This window comes from Cheilinus undulatus, linkage group 1 (assembly GCF_018320785.1).
Source record: "Cheilinus undulatus linkage group 1, ASM1832078v1, whole genome shotgun sequence".
Classification (NCBI taxonomy): Eukaryota; Metazoa; Chordata; class Actinopteri; order Labriformes; family Labridae; genus Cheilinus; species Cheilinus undulatus.
In genome coordinates this window covers 36128285-36147162 of record NC_054865.1, presented here as the reverse complement: position 1 = coordinate 36147162, position 18878 = coordinate 36128285, and the positions used below count along the sequence as shown (strand labels likewise).

Genomic DNA, 18878 nt, shown 5'->3' with positions numbered 1-18878 from the left:
TAAGTCATAGTGTGACTACTCCAGTTATGTTAAATCTATCACTGAGGGAGAGAGGATTAAAAATTGATTGTGAACACAGCTAGTGTGTTTCCTTTAAAAGAAATTTCAGAAATTTTCAGAAATTTCAAACTATAGCCCAAGGTCATCATAAATTTGTTGTGCATTAATACTTGTATGCAATTTGCTTTAACAATACAATCTCTATTATTTTCATTTCTATACACATTACAGTACAGAAGTTTAAAAATATAAGAATCATCAATCATACTATTCATAAAAGACTGCCAAGAGAACAAGACTAGGTTAAACCCTGGAATACGGCTGGGATGCCTGCTAAAATGCCCGACTGAATTGTGTGTTTTGTGCTGTATGTAATTTTGCTGTCCCTTATACCTCTGGATTGAGAATTGAAGGGTCTTAAAAGCTAAAAACATAAAGCCATTTCTGCAGTAAACAGCTAACCTGACATGCCAAATAGACTGTTATATCAAGTAAGAAGTGTGAGGAGTTTGGTTGCAATTTTTGGTTGTTAAAGGCAAGCAGATCCTCCAAGGCTGCTGGACTACTATTTACACTGACATGTAGCGCAGGTAAGTTGATTAATGTGCAATGTCCTTATTTAACAAACTTCAAACATAAAAAATAAATAAATAGCCCTGTTTTGTTACTAGTTACCTGGGACTTTTTATTTTGTTGGTAGTGAAACAGTTATCAAAATCATCAGATTGTTCTAGAGTAAAATCAAAGTTTAATTTTTGGTATCATGACAACCCTACTATAGCCCATTGATGATTAATAACTGCTACCTTTTTAAAACACTTGGACAACAAATTGTTTTTTAAATGTTTACCAGATACTGGAGTATAAGTGATGGTCAGTAAAACAACCTAAAAATTTATACATGAATTCGAGGGAGCTTTACACAAGTCTGCAGGTACACTGAGATAATAAAATGAAATTCAGATCATCACAGTACTATTTAAATCACTGTACATTATAGAAGCAGAAGTTAGCCATACCAACAGGTGGTCCAGCAGGTACCACACACTTCTTCTCTAGCCTTGTTGATGGAGGTGTGCTGCTGTGTTTTGCTACGCCCTCCTGTAGCATCTTTTCCACCTTTTCATCATCCAGAAGGGGAAAGGGTACCTGATGTACCCGCAAGTGAGATCCTTCTGAAGGCCGAGGCACTTTCTGGAATGCCATATGTGGATTTGGGTTCTCCTAGAGTACACACATAAGGAAACCATATGTATTAATAGAATACACAGCTGTATAAACAGTGGCTACACCACAATAAGTTGTAGAGCATGCTAAGACACAGACATCTGGTATGTATGGTACAACCTGAAGACAACAGAGAAGATGTGGTTGAGATTATTAGCATGAATCTTACATTTCGGTACAGCTGCTCTGAGAGTTCCCTGATGTGCTTCTGCAGCTTGACAGGGCTCACCTCTTCTTCCTTAAAGCTGTCAACATCTAAGGCCACCAGCTACAAAACATACAGGAAACAAGGAAAATAAACAAAAAACAAAAAAAAAATCACAGCATGAAAGCAATATAACAGAAAACATAAAAAATATATTCCCCCAGAAAAGTCAGTCATTCCTAATGTTAACTAGTTAATTAGATAACTAACTATACTGTATGTCTGTTTTCGCAGCCACCTGCAAAACAAACTGCCCTTCACAAGGACAATTAAAAAAATCTTTGAACCTTAACTGTTTGTAAACTAATTTTGCAACTTTTCGATTGTAACTTTGATTACTTTAACATAACTATAAGTGGAGCATCATGGTACAGTACCTCATCAAAGAGATCACAGGCTCGGTAAGGCGGACCCCTCTCTGAGACGAAGCCAGCAAAGGCCATACCATCCAAAACCTTGGTTAGAAAATCATTTTCGATGAGGCCACGCTGGCCCAGGAAGGCAGTCTGGATAATGTCAGAATCAGAGTGGTTACAATCCTGCACAGATGGGACCAATGTAATCTTGTTCATATGATATATTTACTGCAGACTGAGAAACAAGCACTGTGATCTCAGCCATTTCTAGTCAAATTCTAAAATGATTTAAAAAAAATCTCTGAAAGAGGGGGGTGCTGAGACCAGCATCTATTATAGCTGTAATCACAGATAAGTTCACCAGTCTGCAATAAAGGCAAATAAATCTTGTTATAAAACAGGTCATGCAAATGAATTCAATTTACTTTAAGAATAATTATTTAAGCTTGTGGGTAGAAGAGATAAAACGCTGTGCACTCAAGCCTTCCCGCCCTGTAATTCCAGGGGAATAAGCAGAGCGTTTGTTTATAATGTGATCCATGTGGGGTACTTTGTGGATGATGTGCGGATGAGGAGGTTACCACGGATACACCACAGACTCGAACAAACAAAATCCCCGGTACAAAACCAAAATGTAAACCTAATATGTTTCATATGGCTCATTGCCGGGCTTTGCCCAAGGTTACAAAGTCCCATCTGAAGCTTGCATAAACAAAAAGATAGAGCCATGGAGACTCTGCAACACATTTAAGAAAAACATGCACCAACAAACACACATACACTTTATACACCCATGATAGGTTTATCTATCAGTTCTTTGCATGTAATTTATCAGTTCTTTGCTGGACTTAAGCTAAAACATTCATGTTTTATCAAAAGAACAATGTATTTGCTAAGGAGCATTGCTAAAACAGCTTAGTCTCAGATCATACATCAGAAAATAAGGTTTGCAAAATTTTATTTCCACACAAGAAATTTCATTGTGTCACTATCGTACCTTGTGAAAGTGAATAACAGGTTCAGAATGGATGCGAATGAGCTGCAGACAAGACCTGTAGCCCTGGAAGAGTTGTGCAAACAGCCTGAGAAAGACGGCCCTCACCTCCTTGTCCTAAAAGAAGAAAAAAGAAAAAAAAAAAAAAAAACATGCACATACACACAGTAACATGAGTCATCAAGCAGCTATGCCATAAAGGCAGTTTGATTTGTCAATTTTTAAACAGACATAATAATTTGTCTTTGGGATTCGGGTTCCTCTTAGTAAGTACCCACACTTTGATGGTAACCAACAGCTTCTTCTAAAGAAAGTGATGATTTCTTCCTCATGTGGGAGCAATAGGACAATGCATCTACCTGTATAAATGGAGGGGCTAAGACAGTCAGAGTGATTTACCAACAACTTGAGGTTGGAGGGTGCTGTGCGAGGAGGAGGGAATGCATTGTCTGCTATCTCCAGATCAGGGTGCAAAACCTACAAAAGGAAACACAAAAGAGGAAAAGCAAAAAACAACTTCAGATTTAGACTCATTGCAACACATCCCAGTAAACAAAAGAAGTAGCGGTTGTAAGCAAGAAAGTAATCAAACCGTGGCCTTGTGACCGTTCTACGTACATGAGAAAAATAGAGAGAGGGATCTGTGCCTATTTTTTTGTATTGATTTTTTGTTTCATTGCTTACCTTAACATTTGTCTCCAGAAAAAATATAATGCTGACATGCAACAGATGCAGTAGTCTGAGCAGTAATATACCCATCAGCTGTTCAAAGTGTAAACTTTATAAAAATTGGTTCTTCTTATTTTTCTGGGCACTTTGAATATCATTTTATTTCTGATAATTCTAACAGTATGAACAGTTGCACCTATGTGTGTGCTTACCAGAGACAGAGCAGTCTGTGTTTGGTGTAACAAAGGTTCAGGGAGCAGGGATAAGTGGATGCACTCAGGGATCTTTATTGTTCCTCCATCCAGGTCGGCAATAATAACATCCAACTGTAGAGCACACAAAAAGAGAGACAGGTCAGGGAGGCTGAGTGCAGCTGGAGGGTGTACTGTGTGTAAAAAATGCACACCTGATGAAATTCAGCTGAAACCAGCTAAATAAAATTGTTGCTGAAGGGCAGATAACTTAATTTTCAGGTTTAAAAAAACAGCTGAAACTATTGCTGGGCGATTAATTGAAAAATAATCAAAACCAACATTTAGAGCCAATAACAGATGTAAACCTGCTGTGTTGGTTATTTAGGTTTTGTCCCCTTGTAAATCTCTCTATCAATGCACCTTAGAAGCACAATACATGAGAGGTGGTCATGTGATACCGCCACATCCAATACTACACAGAAGCACTACGGATAACACTCAAACTGCAGGGTGGTGGTGGGGGGCTCGCTTTGCGATAACGACGTACGTCGAAAGGTTATTTAACATAAAAAGGCTACTGATGGTAACACTTAAGCAGAAACACAGTTAGGGAGAGAAAGAAAGCAGAACAGGTGAGGAACAGGTGAGCTGCTGTGTGTGTAGCCTATGAAGAAAGGAGGGGGTGTGCAGGGGGGAATCAAAACGAGTTTATGTTAGTTTAATTTTTTGGAAAACACCAATAAAACAGACAGCATTAATTAAGCTATAATTAAAATAATCAACCTCGGTGATAAAGGTTTTTTAATAATAGACAGAGATAAATAATTAAATTATTATCTTTATTATTGCAACAAGGAATATGAAGGAATATGATATGAAGGAATTAAGATTTTTGTGACTTTTTCTAAAACACAACAGTCTGTGGTAGTTTTTGCTATATTATCCTTATTGATGCTTAATTGTAACTCATGTCAATGTGAGTAACTAATGTCAATTTTTAAGGAAAGAAAGTCTGTTTAATCTTAAATCTTTATCAGGAGTTCAGACCAGGAAAATTCATTTAAAAATGGCCAGTCAGCACCACTCTGGTTTAATTACTACAAGAGCACAAAACTGTTTAAAGAGAACGGCAATTTATAGATTAAGCCACATAACTTAGTTGTGGAAGTACACAAGATTGATGCATCAAACTTTAAAATATACAAAATTTCACTTATTTGTTTTAAAATTATACAAATATTTACAGCACAAACCGAGGCAGGGGGTGGAATAACTGTTCATTAACCGTAATCGAGGAAAACAGTTCAATTAATCGTGATTATGATTTTTGTCATAATCGCCTAGCCCTAGCTGAAACTGAAGGACTCTTTTATATTAGAACTTTCCTAATCAGTCCTTAAATGACTCAATTATCACATAGTGGCAACCGGGTCGGTTAAAGAGTCAATATTTGTCAGTGACTCATATGTGCTTGAATGCATGCAACATTTATAATCATTTTCTGATTAATGCTAAGCTATGACTGGATGCTTTTGGGACATCAGTACTTACCAGATCCTGGATTTCATTCTGAAACATGGAGTGAACTCCGATGATGAAGGGAGTCGGTGAGCTCAACACCTCCAGCAGCCGAGAAGGTAGAATTGGGATGTATGGGTAACTAAACGTATGAGAGGATATACAGATTATGTAGAAAGAAAACAAGGGAGAACAAAAGCTGAGTTTGTTAATAAGAAACGAAAATAAACGTCCTTGTCTGTGGTTAGAAGCAGTTCACTTGACATTATTGTGAAATTGAACCTAGCAAACCCACATCATGCAGTAAGACAGGATACAAAAACAGAAACTGCACATGGCACTTCCAGGATGTTCAGAAATTTTGCAACCGGATCAATCACAAGTTTCAGACATATGACATTTTCATCTACCAGAAATGAGAGCTGTATGTTGAAAGAGGGAAGAATTACAACAAAACTGATTTACAGCATTACTGCTTCCGCAGGATATCTGCATTTAACTGCATTTCATCATGTTCAGAACAGACAGTTTATTATAATGCAATCATTCCAAAGAAAGTTAAGAGTGATTTGCATTTCCTCTAACTGAACAACTAAGATATTCTCAAAATTTTAACAGCAATTTTTAACAATAAAAATGCAATTGTTTATTATATTAATATTAATTACTGGTACAAATATGAGATGGATTTTAAAAGTGGGGTACACTTATACAGGGGGTCGATGATTTTAATTGCCAATACACATTCACAACAATAGATAGAGCTCATTTGAATAACGAATTTACTGCTATTGTCTGAAGCCAGCTGTCGCTCACAGCTGCATTGCCAGAGGGGAGAGACAGTGTTTGTCCGAAACTAAGTCAGTGGCTCAAAAGTAGGTCAAGTTAACTGTCAAAGGGGGCAGAGTTTGAGTTTTCATGTCATTTTTTAGGAGATGGTTAAAAGAAATCTGCTGCTTCCCAATGACAGACAGGAGTGTGACTGAGAGAACAATAAATTGCGCTCTGACAGTTTACTGTCTTTTAAGGGCTACCTCCTGGATCTAAGTTCAACACAGGCAAAACACCTTCATGTTTTGAAATGCAAGAACGTCACTGTAAACAAAAACAGGTTAGAAATCAGTCTTTTTGAAGTCTACTTTAAATTAGCAAATTATGTAATTATTTATAGATTATAAAATCCAGTTTACAAGCTGCTCTGTTACTTAAGATATTGTCTGATTTTGGGGTCTCCCAGGGGAAAAAAAAAGGTTTAAACTGTACTTCTGCTTGATGATTTCCATTGCGTTCAGCAAAGCCCTCAATGTGTAGTTTCTGTACAGCTGTGCAGCACTTTTAGTACAATCTGCTTTCTCCAGTTTTTCAAACTTCCTAGCTAGCTGAAGGGTCGTTAAGATCTCAGCATACAGTGATAGTTGTGAGTTAGGGACTCACAGCTTGCTGCCCACCTTCCGAGGTCATTTGATGTTTTTCAAACCATTTCTCAACAAGATTTATTAACTCAACAGTATGCACCCATTTTCTCTACATAGCGGGTAGTGACCAATTTAGAGAGAAAAGCTGTTAAAAATGGTTGTGCCAACATGGTCTGCATCACTTTGTATCCCAGCAGGCTTTGAGCAAAGAAGCAGCTGCTTGCATTCATCATCTTGCATCTGAAATATCATTATGACTACTTAATCTCAAGATAGTGAAAACATGATTTTACTTAACAGGTGTTAAAACAGTTGCATTCTACTTTGATCTACCTTGTTTTAGTCAGTGTTTCTGTCAATTATTTTCAAACAATACCATCAAAATGTATTTCTTCACAAACCAGACCAATATCTTTAGGTTTATCATGTTTTAATTAAGCTCAAAAACATCTATTAAGAACAGGAATATGTTTTGAATGTGATAGGCAATTAAATCAAACTGCTGTTGCTGACTGTAAACAGGTAATTTAGAGTCATTGTGAAGCTCTTTTATGAGCTATGTAGTGAATGCATATATATCCCAAAAAGCCTTTTTTTACTGCTTTCTTTAAATTTCTTGACGTTTCACAAACAATTCTACCTAATCCATATAACTTTATTTCAATTTCTGACTCCCCCTTCCCCCCAATGCCAGATTAACCAGTCTGTTATGCAAACATTTTCTCTAAAAGCGAAGGAAATGCAGGGAGTGACATCACTAAAGTGACAGGGACTTTCAGAAGTGTATTTGAAAAAGAGTAGATAAAAACTTTAGTGAGTAGCAGTAGCACTTAGTAGACAAAGTTAAAGCAGGTCAAACTTTGTGATCTCAAAGGATAATCTTATCTGGTGGATATGCCTGAAGTTAAATATAACGATGAACAAAGTTAATCATCAGTCGAATCACAAGTTAAGCTGTTAAAGCTGTATGAGAATCTGTCCTGAATCTGGGGTCAGACATGAACAGTATTTACCTATATTTGAGGGGGAACATCAGGGCTTCCAGGGCGCGGCACGCCTCTCCTAGCCTCTGGTAACTGGTGGAGTGGAACAAAACCTTATGTTCTGTCAGAACCGCACAAAACAGGCTGAGAACATTTTGGATTCCTGGAGGGAGAAAAACAACAGAGAATGAAATGAATGAGGTATTTGTTGGAATGTGACTGACACATTGTTCCAGATCATTCATCAAACTTTGGGATTATTTCTTGACACATTAGAGTGCACAATATTCATTTGGGCGATCTGTTTCGTGTCCACAACAGCTTCATCACTAATAGCTGCAATTCAAAACATACGTTATCTGTAAGACTCTTATGCGATTTTGGCAGCGCTACACAAACATACTAAATAGACTGATCTTTTATCAATGGATAGTTTACTTCTTATGGATAACAGGGTTTGTCTTTTGTTGTAGTAATCCCTAATTAAGATCATCTGCCAGTTCTGAGGAAAGTTGTGCTCAACAATATGTGATGCTCACTCAAATCTGATTTTGCTCCTTACAATTTGGAAAATTCCCTGCCTCGACAGAAACATAAATAACAACATATCATTATAAGTGTTCTGCTAATGTTATGTGACACTGAATTCCAATATCATTGCCATGTTTACTGTTAACATGTCAGCAAAGAGATGCAGTTGCATCATGGTGCCCATTTCAGTTAATCTCTGCAGATGGAAAATAAAACATACTTTAACAGACAATTTAGACAGTTTTTAACAGTATTATTACGTACTCATTGTGGCATCCTGCATCTGTAAATACCCAAGTGTAAGTGCTGTTCCTGTTACTTGGTCTGAAAAAGTGGTATCGGTTCCTCTCTGCTATGCATGGAAGTACTTGTTAGTAATTCAACAGAAGTGTTTTTTTGCTGGGATGACATTATTAGATAAACGGTTATAGTTATAAGTTGGATATATGGCAGGACTAAAGCCATATATGATATCATAAGACTTCAGAATCAGAATCAGAATCAGCTTTATTGGCCAAGTATGTGTGCACATACAGGGAATTTGACTCTGGTAACTTTTGCTCTCTTGTACAAAAAAACACAGAACTTAAATAAGTGAAACAAAGATATATACATATATACAACATAAATTAGGCTTTAACATAAATTAGGCTTTAAGAAGCAAAGAGAAATTGTAAACTGAAAGTAAGAGCACATATATACAATGTTACAGGAGTATGTACATTGAGTATATACAATAGTGCAGAGTTGTTGTTATTGTTCAAGTGATGGTCTAACTCTGTGACCACCCAGAGTTCATCAGAGTGACAGCCCAGGGGAAGACACTGTCTTTGTGGCAGGTGGTTTTGGCATACAGTGCTCTGTAATGCCGGCCTGAGGGGAGGAGGCTTAAAGCAATAGTTTAAGTCTTTATATTGTTGGTGATAAATAGATTAACTCTGATTTCACATATATTTCCTTTTAACCAGTGTTAGTCTATTTCTCATCAGAAAATTAGCTGGAGCATCCATGTAAATTGCAAGTGTAAGCTAAAATAATAGAGATGATAAGAGTCTCTGCAATCAGCGCAATGCATTTTACAGCAATTTTTCAGTTGTTACTGTTTCAGCAGGAAAAAAAATGTCTACAACTTAATTGGACAGTTTGTCTTAAAGACTGAGGACAAACCATCAGAAAAACACAGTTCTAAAAAACAAAGGAAATGACACACTCTCAAACGATATCAATAATATTTCATACCAATGTGACAATCAGGAAGATTCTAAGTTTACAGTTCCTGTTATTGTTTCTCATCAAGCGACTGACAGACTAATTTATCACACACTGGAGTGATAAAGAGAGAGGAACACTGGTGGACGTATCCGTGCCGCTGGGGGCGCTGGGTCTGGATGTTTGTCTGCCTGAGTGGAGCACTTGAATGATAAACAGGAAACTCAATGCAGCCCTAAAAAAATCTACAAAGTCAGAGTTTAAACTAGAAAAATGTTGGGGAACAGGTTTGACTAAAACACCTCCGAAAAAAGTCTTTATTCATCTTAAAAAAAAGAAAACATCAAATTCTTTAAAAAGGCGCACCACTCACTATATAAATTGGACACACTGACAACAAACAACAAACAGCCGTGTTCTTATCGGCTGGTTTTATCTCCCCCCGGGGAATGTACTTCCTGTGCACAGTGACTGTTTAACACACATTCCTCTCTAGTGACTTAGGTGACCTGTGCACACAGATACAGTAGATGTGCCCATGTGCCTGTGTGTTCAGCTACATGACAGTCTTTACTCAAGACATGAGGCTCATCACATGGGTGTAGACAACAGACTTGTTTTCTAAGAAAACCTGAACTGCTGATTTATGACATTTAGTTTCATGTCAGCAAACAGAGTAACGGTTTTCAAGAAAAAAATAAAAAAGCCCAGTGAAGTAGTTGATATTTGAAAGTAAGTTATAATAAGACTTCTAATGCTTTCATTTCAAAGTTAGGTGGGTTCCTCTAACAACCCCATAGGAGCTTCTTTAGTCCCAGCTTGGCATTTTTGTATGAATATTTCAACTCCTTTCTTAGCTTATCATCCTTCTTTTGCAGAAATAAAGAACTGAATTGAAAGTTTCAAAAACCCCAGCCCCTTCTCCTCTCTCTTCCCCTCATCTCACCTTGAAGAGGACATGCTAAACGGGAACATGGGCAGAGTGCACTCTGCTAGGGCTGGCAATGAATGGAGTTTCAATTTACAATCATGACTTTGGCTCCCTGTGATTGTAAAAACAAGATAATGGTGATTTAATGATTACTGTGCCCTATACCGTGTTACACTTGTTTTGTCCATATGTTTTGCCATATGTTTCAGTGTTTGTTATTATATTTTGGCCATGAAAGTAAAACTTTTTGTGTCTTCGTTTTTATTTAGTAATATTTCTTTAATCTATGTTTTTCCACTTATCTATCCTTTACTGCTTGTTTGTCAAAGTGGTAAGAGAGTCTAGATCAGGGGTGTCAAACTAATTTTGGGTCGGGGGCCGGATTTGCTCCAATGAGATGTTCTGTGGGCCGGGAATTTTTTTTAATTTTATATATATATATATATGTATATATATATATATATATATATAAAAACACACACACAAGGGTATATGAGCTACTTTAGACAGCTTCTTGCAAGTAACCTAAACAGGTCAGGCATAAAAATGCTGTCCTTGTATCATATAAAATCTACAAAACTGGAATATTCATTATAAATATACATTCAGCATCTGTTTATGGCTTTAAAACGGCAACCTGTTCACAAAATCTGATCTGATCCTCATGTCACCTGGCCTGGGGTCAGTTGACAGAGTCCAGAGAGGAGTTGAGTGAGAGAAAAGAGGGTAGAGATGGGACAGAGAGAGAGAAAGAGAGAGAGAGAGAGAGAGAGAGAGAGAGAGAGAGAGAGAGAGAGAGAGAGAGAGAGAGAGAGAGAGAGAGAGAGAGAGAGAGAGGAGGATCCTGCGGAGATTTATTCCAGGCTGCAGCGCTATTACTGCTCAAACTGCTTCAAATCCTCACCTGCTGCGTGAAAACTTGACTTTTAAGCACATGTCTGAGCCCCAATAGTCGTTCTTCTTCACTGAATCATATGTAAGCAAATTTAGTTGATATTAGTTTGGCATCACACATTTTTATAATGAGGGACTAAATCAGGCTGGAGATGAAGCTGTGTCACTCACCGAAACAGATATGATGTCTGCGTTTGCGGCTGACGGACAGTTACGCATGGAAAGTATTTGCTATGAGAGCAGCTTCAATCCCCCACAGGGAGAAATGTTTGGTTTTACAATGCAAAAACCTCTGACATTCATTAAGGAAGGAGGAAGGAAACAGGAAAACTGAAGTGCAGACAGGACCAGACTCTGAAAGAGCGAGGTGCAGCTGTGCACGGTGGTTACATTCTTCATCTCAATCAATAAATAAATGAATAAATACATAAAAAGAAAAAATAAATCCCTCACCTTCAATCTCAAAAATCTTGCAGTCTGTATCAGACTTTTTTGGACAGCATGTTTGTGGAGCTGAGATGAAATAGGTGCTGCTGTGCGCTCTGCTGTGTGTCTTTTTTATGTACTCTAAAGAGAGTACAACGTACCATATTTACTCATTTATTGCATCATATTATGATCATTCATTTCTATATTATAGTTAGATCATGAAAAATGAGTGAAAATTTGTATTTCAGACCCAAGTTAGTAAATATTGAAAATTAATATTTTTTGAAAAATGTCCATCCTTTTCCTTAAACATCTCGCACTTGGCACATGCTGGCGGGCTGGAAGTAGGTTCAATTAACTCATGTGATGCTAACCGTGTTTCGTAATCGAGATCCCAATACCAATCACAGTAATTGTTATTATTATTTTTGCCATAATTGAGAAAACTCTACACACAGGTAGATACAAAATCAGGAAACCATGTGGGCCAAATGTACATATATAAAAGACTGTGAAAATAACTATTTTAAAATGTATGCCTAAAAAATGAATCCTGTAGTGCCAGTTTAGCTCCGCTGGTAAAGCAGGGGCCCATGCCCACAGGCTATAGTCCTTGATGCACTGGTTGCAGGATCGAACTTCGGTCTCTGTGCTGTTTGGTGCATGTTTTCCTCTATTCTATCCTGGCTTCAAGTCTAATTCAGAGATTAATGCACACATTTGTCCAACCTTAATCAACATCAAGCAGCCTATTCAGAGTTAATGAAGTGGGCTGAAGAGCAAAGCCAATATTTACAGCACTGATCATTTTTGTTACAGCAGCTATTTGCAAAGAGAGATTTCAAGTGGAAGGACACCACTGTTGTATTTGCATATCCAAGTTGATAGCTGATGCCAATAAGGGAAATTATTATAGTTTAGTCTGAAAACATGGGGGAAAAATGACTAAAGCTAAGTAAGCCCCCAACCCACCACCAGATTCTCTACTTAAAACTTTACTTAAGTATTTTTTCTTTCTTTTTGGAGTACAGTTTTTAGGACTTACTCATTCCCTGCCACTGATTGTTATGCCATGTAAACAAACTTATAGCTATAGCATACATTTAGTATAGAAACATATATGTCCTTACTGAATTCTTGCCCATTTCAATTCAACCCAGTCTCCTCTAAATGTATTTAGGGAGCATATTTTGATAAAGTGGAGGCAGTATTTAACTGATGTGCTGTAAAAAGTGAAATAAGAAAAACAAACAACTAAACAACAACAATAAACTTTCTGTCACTGACTTCTCAGCTGCATCACTTAGTCATTTAGTGTAGTCCAAAGGTTCACAAGGTCATAAACAAGTCACAAAAAAGAGAACGTGATCACACACACATATGAGTATGATGTCACTGACTGAACATCCCCACAATAAAGTACAACCATTAAACCACAGTTATGGCACATCAGTGACCAGCATGTCAGCTTTTAAATTTTACATGACTCTGTGATAATGCCATGAGTTTAACAACTTTTGAAGGCACAGCAATGCTCAATGGAAAAGTAGCACTGTACATAAATGTAAGCACAAAGCTACTGTACTGATTAATGTAAAGAGGCTTATGAAGACTGACAGGTCATGGGTGGGATTGTGTCAGGATTGTTTTGTTTTTGTGCATCTAGATTTGCTACAAATGCCTGACTCCAACATAACCCTGATCACGTGTGTTTTGTGCAAAATACCCCCATGTTTGTCCAAACAAAATAGGATGGTGTTAATACACAAGGGGCATAAAATCGGCACATGTTTTGTGGCATATTCTTCTAATCAAATGAGGCTAAACAAGGCCAACTTTCCATTACAAATCAGATATCAGGTGAACAGTATTTAATTCCAGTGCCATCTCACACAGATGTATGCCTGGAGCTGCAAATAAGGAAACTATGCCTGATTCTTGATGTCTGAAAATATAACACAGAATGACTCAATGTGTGACTGATTAAAACATGCCCTTATGAAGGCTGATGGAAATGACCCCTCATATACAATGTATGAGTATGAGTCACATTGACACAAGTATACAGTGCCTACATGGTTTGGCCGTTTTGAGCCAACACGTGAAATCAGCAAACTGCATCAAATCTTCATCATGTGCTAGTTTCACCCCAGAGAAAATCTCAAAATACACAGAGGAGACAAAGCACAGACTAAGTAATCCAGCCACACACGCATTTACTTTAGAATTTATTCAAAACCTGAATGAATTATTGCAAAAGTCTACTGTTGCTTAAATCCTACAGAGATGAAGTTTACCACCTTGTGATAAGAAAAGCCTGAAAAATGTGAGACTGAATGAATGAAAAATATGTCACACCCACAAAGCTGCTCTATTTAAGCCAAAAATTATGAACGACACCAGGAACATGATTAAGACAAATGTTCTTTGAGGAGTTACTGTCAGATTGAAATGACTCACTCCACAAAACGACCAAAACCTGAATGGGATATTTTGTAAACCTGACAACCTGCATCTGTAAACTTTTCTTGATTCAGGGGATTAACAAAAACTTGGCAGCATGAAGGAACAGGTTTGCAGTAAGTCACCAACAAGTCATGGTGTGACTCATTAAGTCTCCTCCCGTCTTTTGATGAATAGTTATCAAAGTGCATGGACTCACCCAGTTGCTGGAAGAGCAAAGCAACACTTTTGCATGTGACAGGCAGTGTGTCGTTCAGAGGCGTCTGGATGAGCTGTCGGTCTCCTGCTCCCAGGCTGAATAGCTTCTGTGAAGAGAAAGAAGTAAAAGGTCTAAAAGACACAATCATGAAAAGAAACTTGAGCCATCAGGTCTACAGGGCCCAGCAGCACTGCAACTGTCATCCTTTAGGATTTATAGCCAAGCTGAATCAAATAAAGACAACATATGTGAGTCAATGCTGCTGCTGCAGCTGTATAATTATTGAAAAACATTTCAATTGATGCGACTGACAGAGCGCAAAGACTGCTTCAGTTACATGTCCAGAAAAAAAATGTAACGTTTCATAGACGGAAATTTATTAGGGATGCTTGATACTAAATTATTGTTATCTTCTATTTGCAAATTAATTTGAGATGATTGATACTGATTTATACATGTAGTTCAGAACTTAAAACACACTATAAAATGAAGGAACAAGGATGAACCTCAGTGGAGACAGGTCTGTTGGTTCTGCTGAAACTTTCACAGACTTATCCATACACATGGGAGATATTTACAACAGATATATCGATTGTAAATATCAACAGAAATTTTTATTTTGCGGATATCAAATAAATTTCTTTTTACAATAATGTCTGCTGGTATCAAGAGATCAGTAAAATTTCAAGTCATTCATATTTGTTTAAAAAGCATTTGAAAAAAATCATCTCATACTGACCCAGTTGTCATACAGCCAAGGAAGAAAAAAAACTTGATAAAGTTTTAAGAGTAAAGACCACCCTCATACACAATATTACACAAATTCAAATAAAATAAAATATAAAACTCAAACTATTAGGGAGCAAAGATAGCGACATAGAAAGTTTATTGATAAAAGATTTGTTATATGATCAAAATAAAACTGATGCATTTATTCAGATATTTTGAATGGTTTATGATTCTGATTAACTGGGAGAGTGACTGAAGTTTGCACTGGCCTTCAATGTTTAGAAAATCACTTTCTTCCTTCAGATGAAAATCAAAGGTATTGAAAGGGTCTCCATTCATATGATTCTTTACATACCTGTGTGTTAAAAAAGGTGCTGTTTTGACAAATGAGTCTGTTCCACTGCTGAGGTCTGTGCCTAGAGGCAGACTTTACGACTTTAGATTTAAAGTGGCGTCTTGCTGGGGAGCAAGCCAAATTCTTTCTTTTTTCAGCATATAACCCACTGCTTGAAACAGAATTTCAGTCTTAACAGAACTTCTCCGTGGATGATGTAGAGACATTTTCCAACAAGACTGAGGCACACTTTGCTCCAGGCCCTCATAGAGTAATCTCTCACCTGATTTGCTGCATTTACAGCCTCAACCTCTGTCATTGGCCTCTACACGTAGCAATCAAAGTGTTTATTTTTTAAGTAACAAGGAAAATTAATGCACTGACATTTTCCCCTAAATTTTTATAAACATTCAAAGAGTTTAAGAGCCGTGCTGTCTTTTGCCCTACTCTCAGGCTAAGGTAATTTGCTCCAGACAAACATTATGGAAAAAAATGTATTAGGAAATTACTGCCTGCTACTGGTCAACAATCTCTGGCACAATCTGAGCATGACAGTCCTGATTGGCTGCACCCACTGTTCACATAAATCGTTTTTCCTGCCACACCATTGAGCCCCAGCCATTATCTCTACAAAGAATCACTGTCTGAAAGTGGAACAGGACTGACTTTAACCTTTTTTAGCTCCCTTGTCTGGTCTGGATAGGTGGGGGACAGGTCAGATGTGCAGTGCAGACTTTGCTTGTCTGGGTATGCTTTTTGTTAGAAAGGGCTCACCTGGGATCCACCAGCAATGGGAACCTGGAATGTGAAGAGGTTGGCCACTAGACCCTCTAAAGGGAAATTTAGGCTGTCAATGTACACAGTGTAGATCAGACCCAAGCACCCCTGAAAGAAGAAAATTTGAAATATGAGTGAGCTCACAGACAAAACTCAGCACTATCTGTAGTCATCAATATTAAGGCTTTAAAACCAAAAAATGTGTGCAAAAGAAAAAGTTGTTATCAATCAACACAATAGCAAAATTGACTGTGAGTCTGAAAAACCTGTGATCAAACTCATCTGGAATGAAAAGATCAGACATGCTTATGCTTCATTGCCTCATATGCTTTACTGGAGTGCGTGCAGGCTTACTCTTAAGCAAACTGGGGCCTACTTTGTAGATATTAACAAAGCAGATAACGTCACCTCAGAGCTGCAAGATGAAAGCACTGATTTGACAAAAAAATTCAGACAATCCATTACGTATGAGTGAAAACAACATTTTTTAAATGGGATCGTGTGTTGTGTTATTACCCGGAATATTTCAGGATAATCCAGCCTGGACACGAGAATGAGACTTTTGGGTGCAAATACTTGAGCTGGCTGGATCAAGCCATCCTCCTCTGTGTCTTCATCTTCATCTTCATCTCCATCAGTCTCAATGTTCTTTGATCCCTGAAACATTGGAAGAAGAGGCTATTTTAGTCAAAGAGGTCAACACAGTGCCACAGACTGCATACTTTGGACTGTTCAGTAGAACACGCCTGCTCTGCTGAGCTCCTTGTGCTTGCACCCTTTGTGTACAGCTCAGATTTTATTTGTTGCAGTAATGCATGCTAAATGTAATTTTTTGAACCAAGTAACATACAAACTGTGATAATGAACTCCCAATTTCTAACATCATTCTCACATTTATGTATGAGATGCAAAAGAGGCTTGAAAGCAAAAGGGGAAACCCAAAAAGTAATAAATATAACCCAGATAAAAATCTTGCATCAGACATGGCTTCGTCCTCCCTAAAAAATGTTAAAAATCCAACTTTGTCTTCTGGGGGAGACACAAAGTTTTGACTATTAGTTATCTGCTTTCCCAATCTGTCCCAGTGCAACATCCATGCTCATCTCACTGGAGCCATTTCATAAACACTTCAAAAATTACAACGAGGTTAAAACAAGTTCTTATTTACAAAGAGAAAAAAATGACGAGTGGGATTCCTCAGAGACGAGCCAAAAAGAGCTGAAGAGATTCATATTGCCTCCCTCCTGGAATGTAATGCATGGAATGGAAAAGACCACAGTGACAACAGAAAAAGTTAAATAATCTCAAACCAAGCGAAGTATATGAGAGGGAGTGATGCTGCTCTGAATATGATCAATGTTGTGATTCGTTCAAAGGCAATCAACTGCAGTGATGATATCCAGAGTAATAACTCAATCTCAAGTGTGATGATGCTTATGTACAAGTTCTACAAGAAGCAATAGTAGTAAAAAGTAAAGTTTAGAGCTAAAAATTTATCTTTTTAAAAATTACCATGACAACATGCAAATGTGCACAAACTCATTGCAAAAGAAACTGCAAATTGCATTTAGGTGCGCATAGTTTATAGATCCATGGGCACAGAAAAAGTTACAGAAAAGCAAACAAGCATATGAACTTTAGAGCTATTATACACATTTTAAAAAACATTTGCTCATTTAAAGGAAGCCATACCCTCATTGTAACCATGCCGTTGTGCATTACATATTTTTTCGACCTATCACTTCTCACCGGCGCTTATTGTTGCTATTTTGCAGATAAATAATTTCGCTTTCCTTGGTAGAATCTGTAACATTGTTTTAAAATAGCTCTGTGCTTCATATATATCTGTATTACAAGGAAATATCACACAGAAGGCATGCAGACAATGTAAAGGAATCCTGTCCTGCAGCTGCAGACCTAAAAACTACCCTTGAAAAAGACAGGTCAGATTTGTTTCTGTTGTGCTATCATCGGTCGTCTTACCCTTCTTGATTTTGATTGGCATGTGAGGAAACAGAGACATTGGTGACCACAGTGCTGTTCCAGGAGTTGAACGTTTTTCAAGTGAGACCGCTTTTAGCGCAATGACGAAAACAACCAACCCTGAAGGCACTTTCTGCCAGGGGCACTGATGGCTCAGAATGCTGGCTTACATTGGTTTTTAATTGAAAATTAGTACTGCCAGTGTTAGAAAAATGGCGGCTATGGCCAGAGGCCCTTATTTAACTTCACCGACTCAACTAGTTCCACAATTTAACTGAAACTAGACTGTTGCCAAGTAACCCGAATATTCTAATGCAGGGGGGGATTTACACATACAAACTAAAACCATGACAAAATTATCTTAAGCTGTATATAAATGTCTTCTGTTAAAATAAACATGTGTAGGCATACTTTCTCAGGATTTATCAATAAATTCCAATTTTGACAGCAATCACTTTTTTATTTGTAAAGGTCCCAGGGGGCCCAGCTTTTGTACATATAAGTAGGCGAGCTACAAGGAAAGAGGGTGTGTAACCACTTTTCTGCTGCAATCCTGCTACTCGGTTTATGCTTACTGTGTCACGTTGTACACCAAAGATTGCTGTTTTGGAGCATGAACATCTACTTTTATGTTAAGTCTAGTTCAGACTAAAGATACATAACAAAATGAGCTGAAACTTAAAACCGCTGGCTCTCTATGCTTCAGTTTCTGACCCTGCATCTAATTTGTAGTGTATGCTATTAATGAGGACAATAGAAGTGATTTATTTTTTACCATTGAAATTCTACTTTGATTAAAAATTCTTAAACATACCAAAAAAATAAAGACTGAAGGTGC

At 37.5% G+C, this 18878-nt stretch overlaps 1 protein-coding gene across 4 annotated transcripts in view; it reads right to left on the bottom strand.

Annotated features, from left to right (window-relative positions):
• Nucleotides 1-18878, bottom strand: part of sbf2 (SET binding factor 2) — a 132578-nt gene that overhangs the window by 53704 nt on the left and 59996 nt on the right. For all 4 annotated transcript variants that reach the window (XM_041790842.1, XM_041790816.1, XM_041790825.1 and 1 more), the window contains 11 exons: nt 16574-16714; nt 16055-16165; nt 14218-14323; nt 7592-7724; nt 5197-5305; nt 3664-3777; nt 3182-3259; nt 2786-2899; nt 1810-1938; nt 1397-1495; nt 1020-1224 (listed from right to left, as the gene is read on the bottom strand). In XM_041790842.1, the coding sequence (XP_041646776.1) occupies nt 1020-1224; nt 1397-1495; nt 1810-1938; nt 2786-2899; nt 3182-3259; nt 3664-3777; nt 5197-5305; nt 7592-7724; nt 14218-14323; nt 16055-16165; nt 16574-16714 (1339 nt within the window). The remainder of the gene's footprint in view (nt 1-1019; nt 1225-1396; nt 1496-1809; nt 1939-2785; nt 2900-3181; nt 3260-3663; nt 3778-5196; nt 5306-7591; nt 7725-14217; nt 14324-16054; nt 16166-16573; nt 16715-18878) is intronic.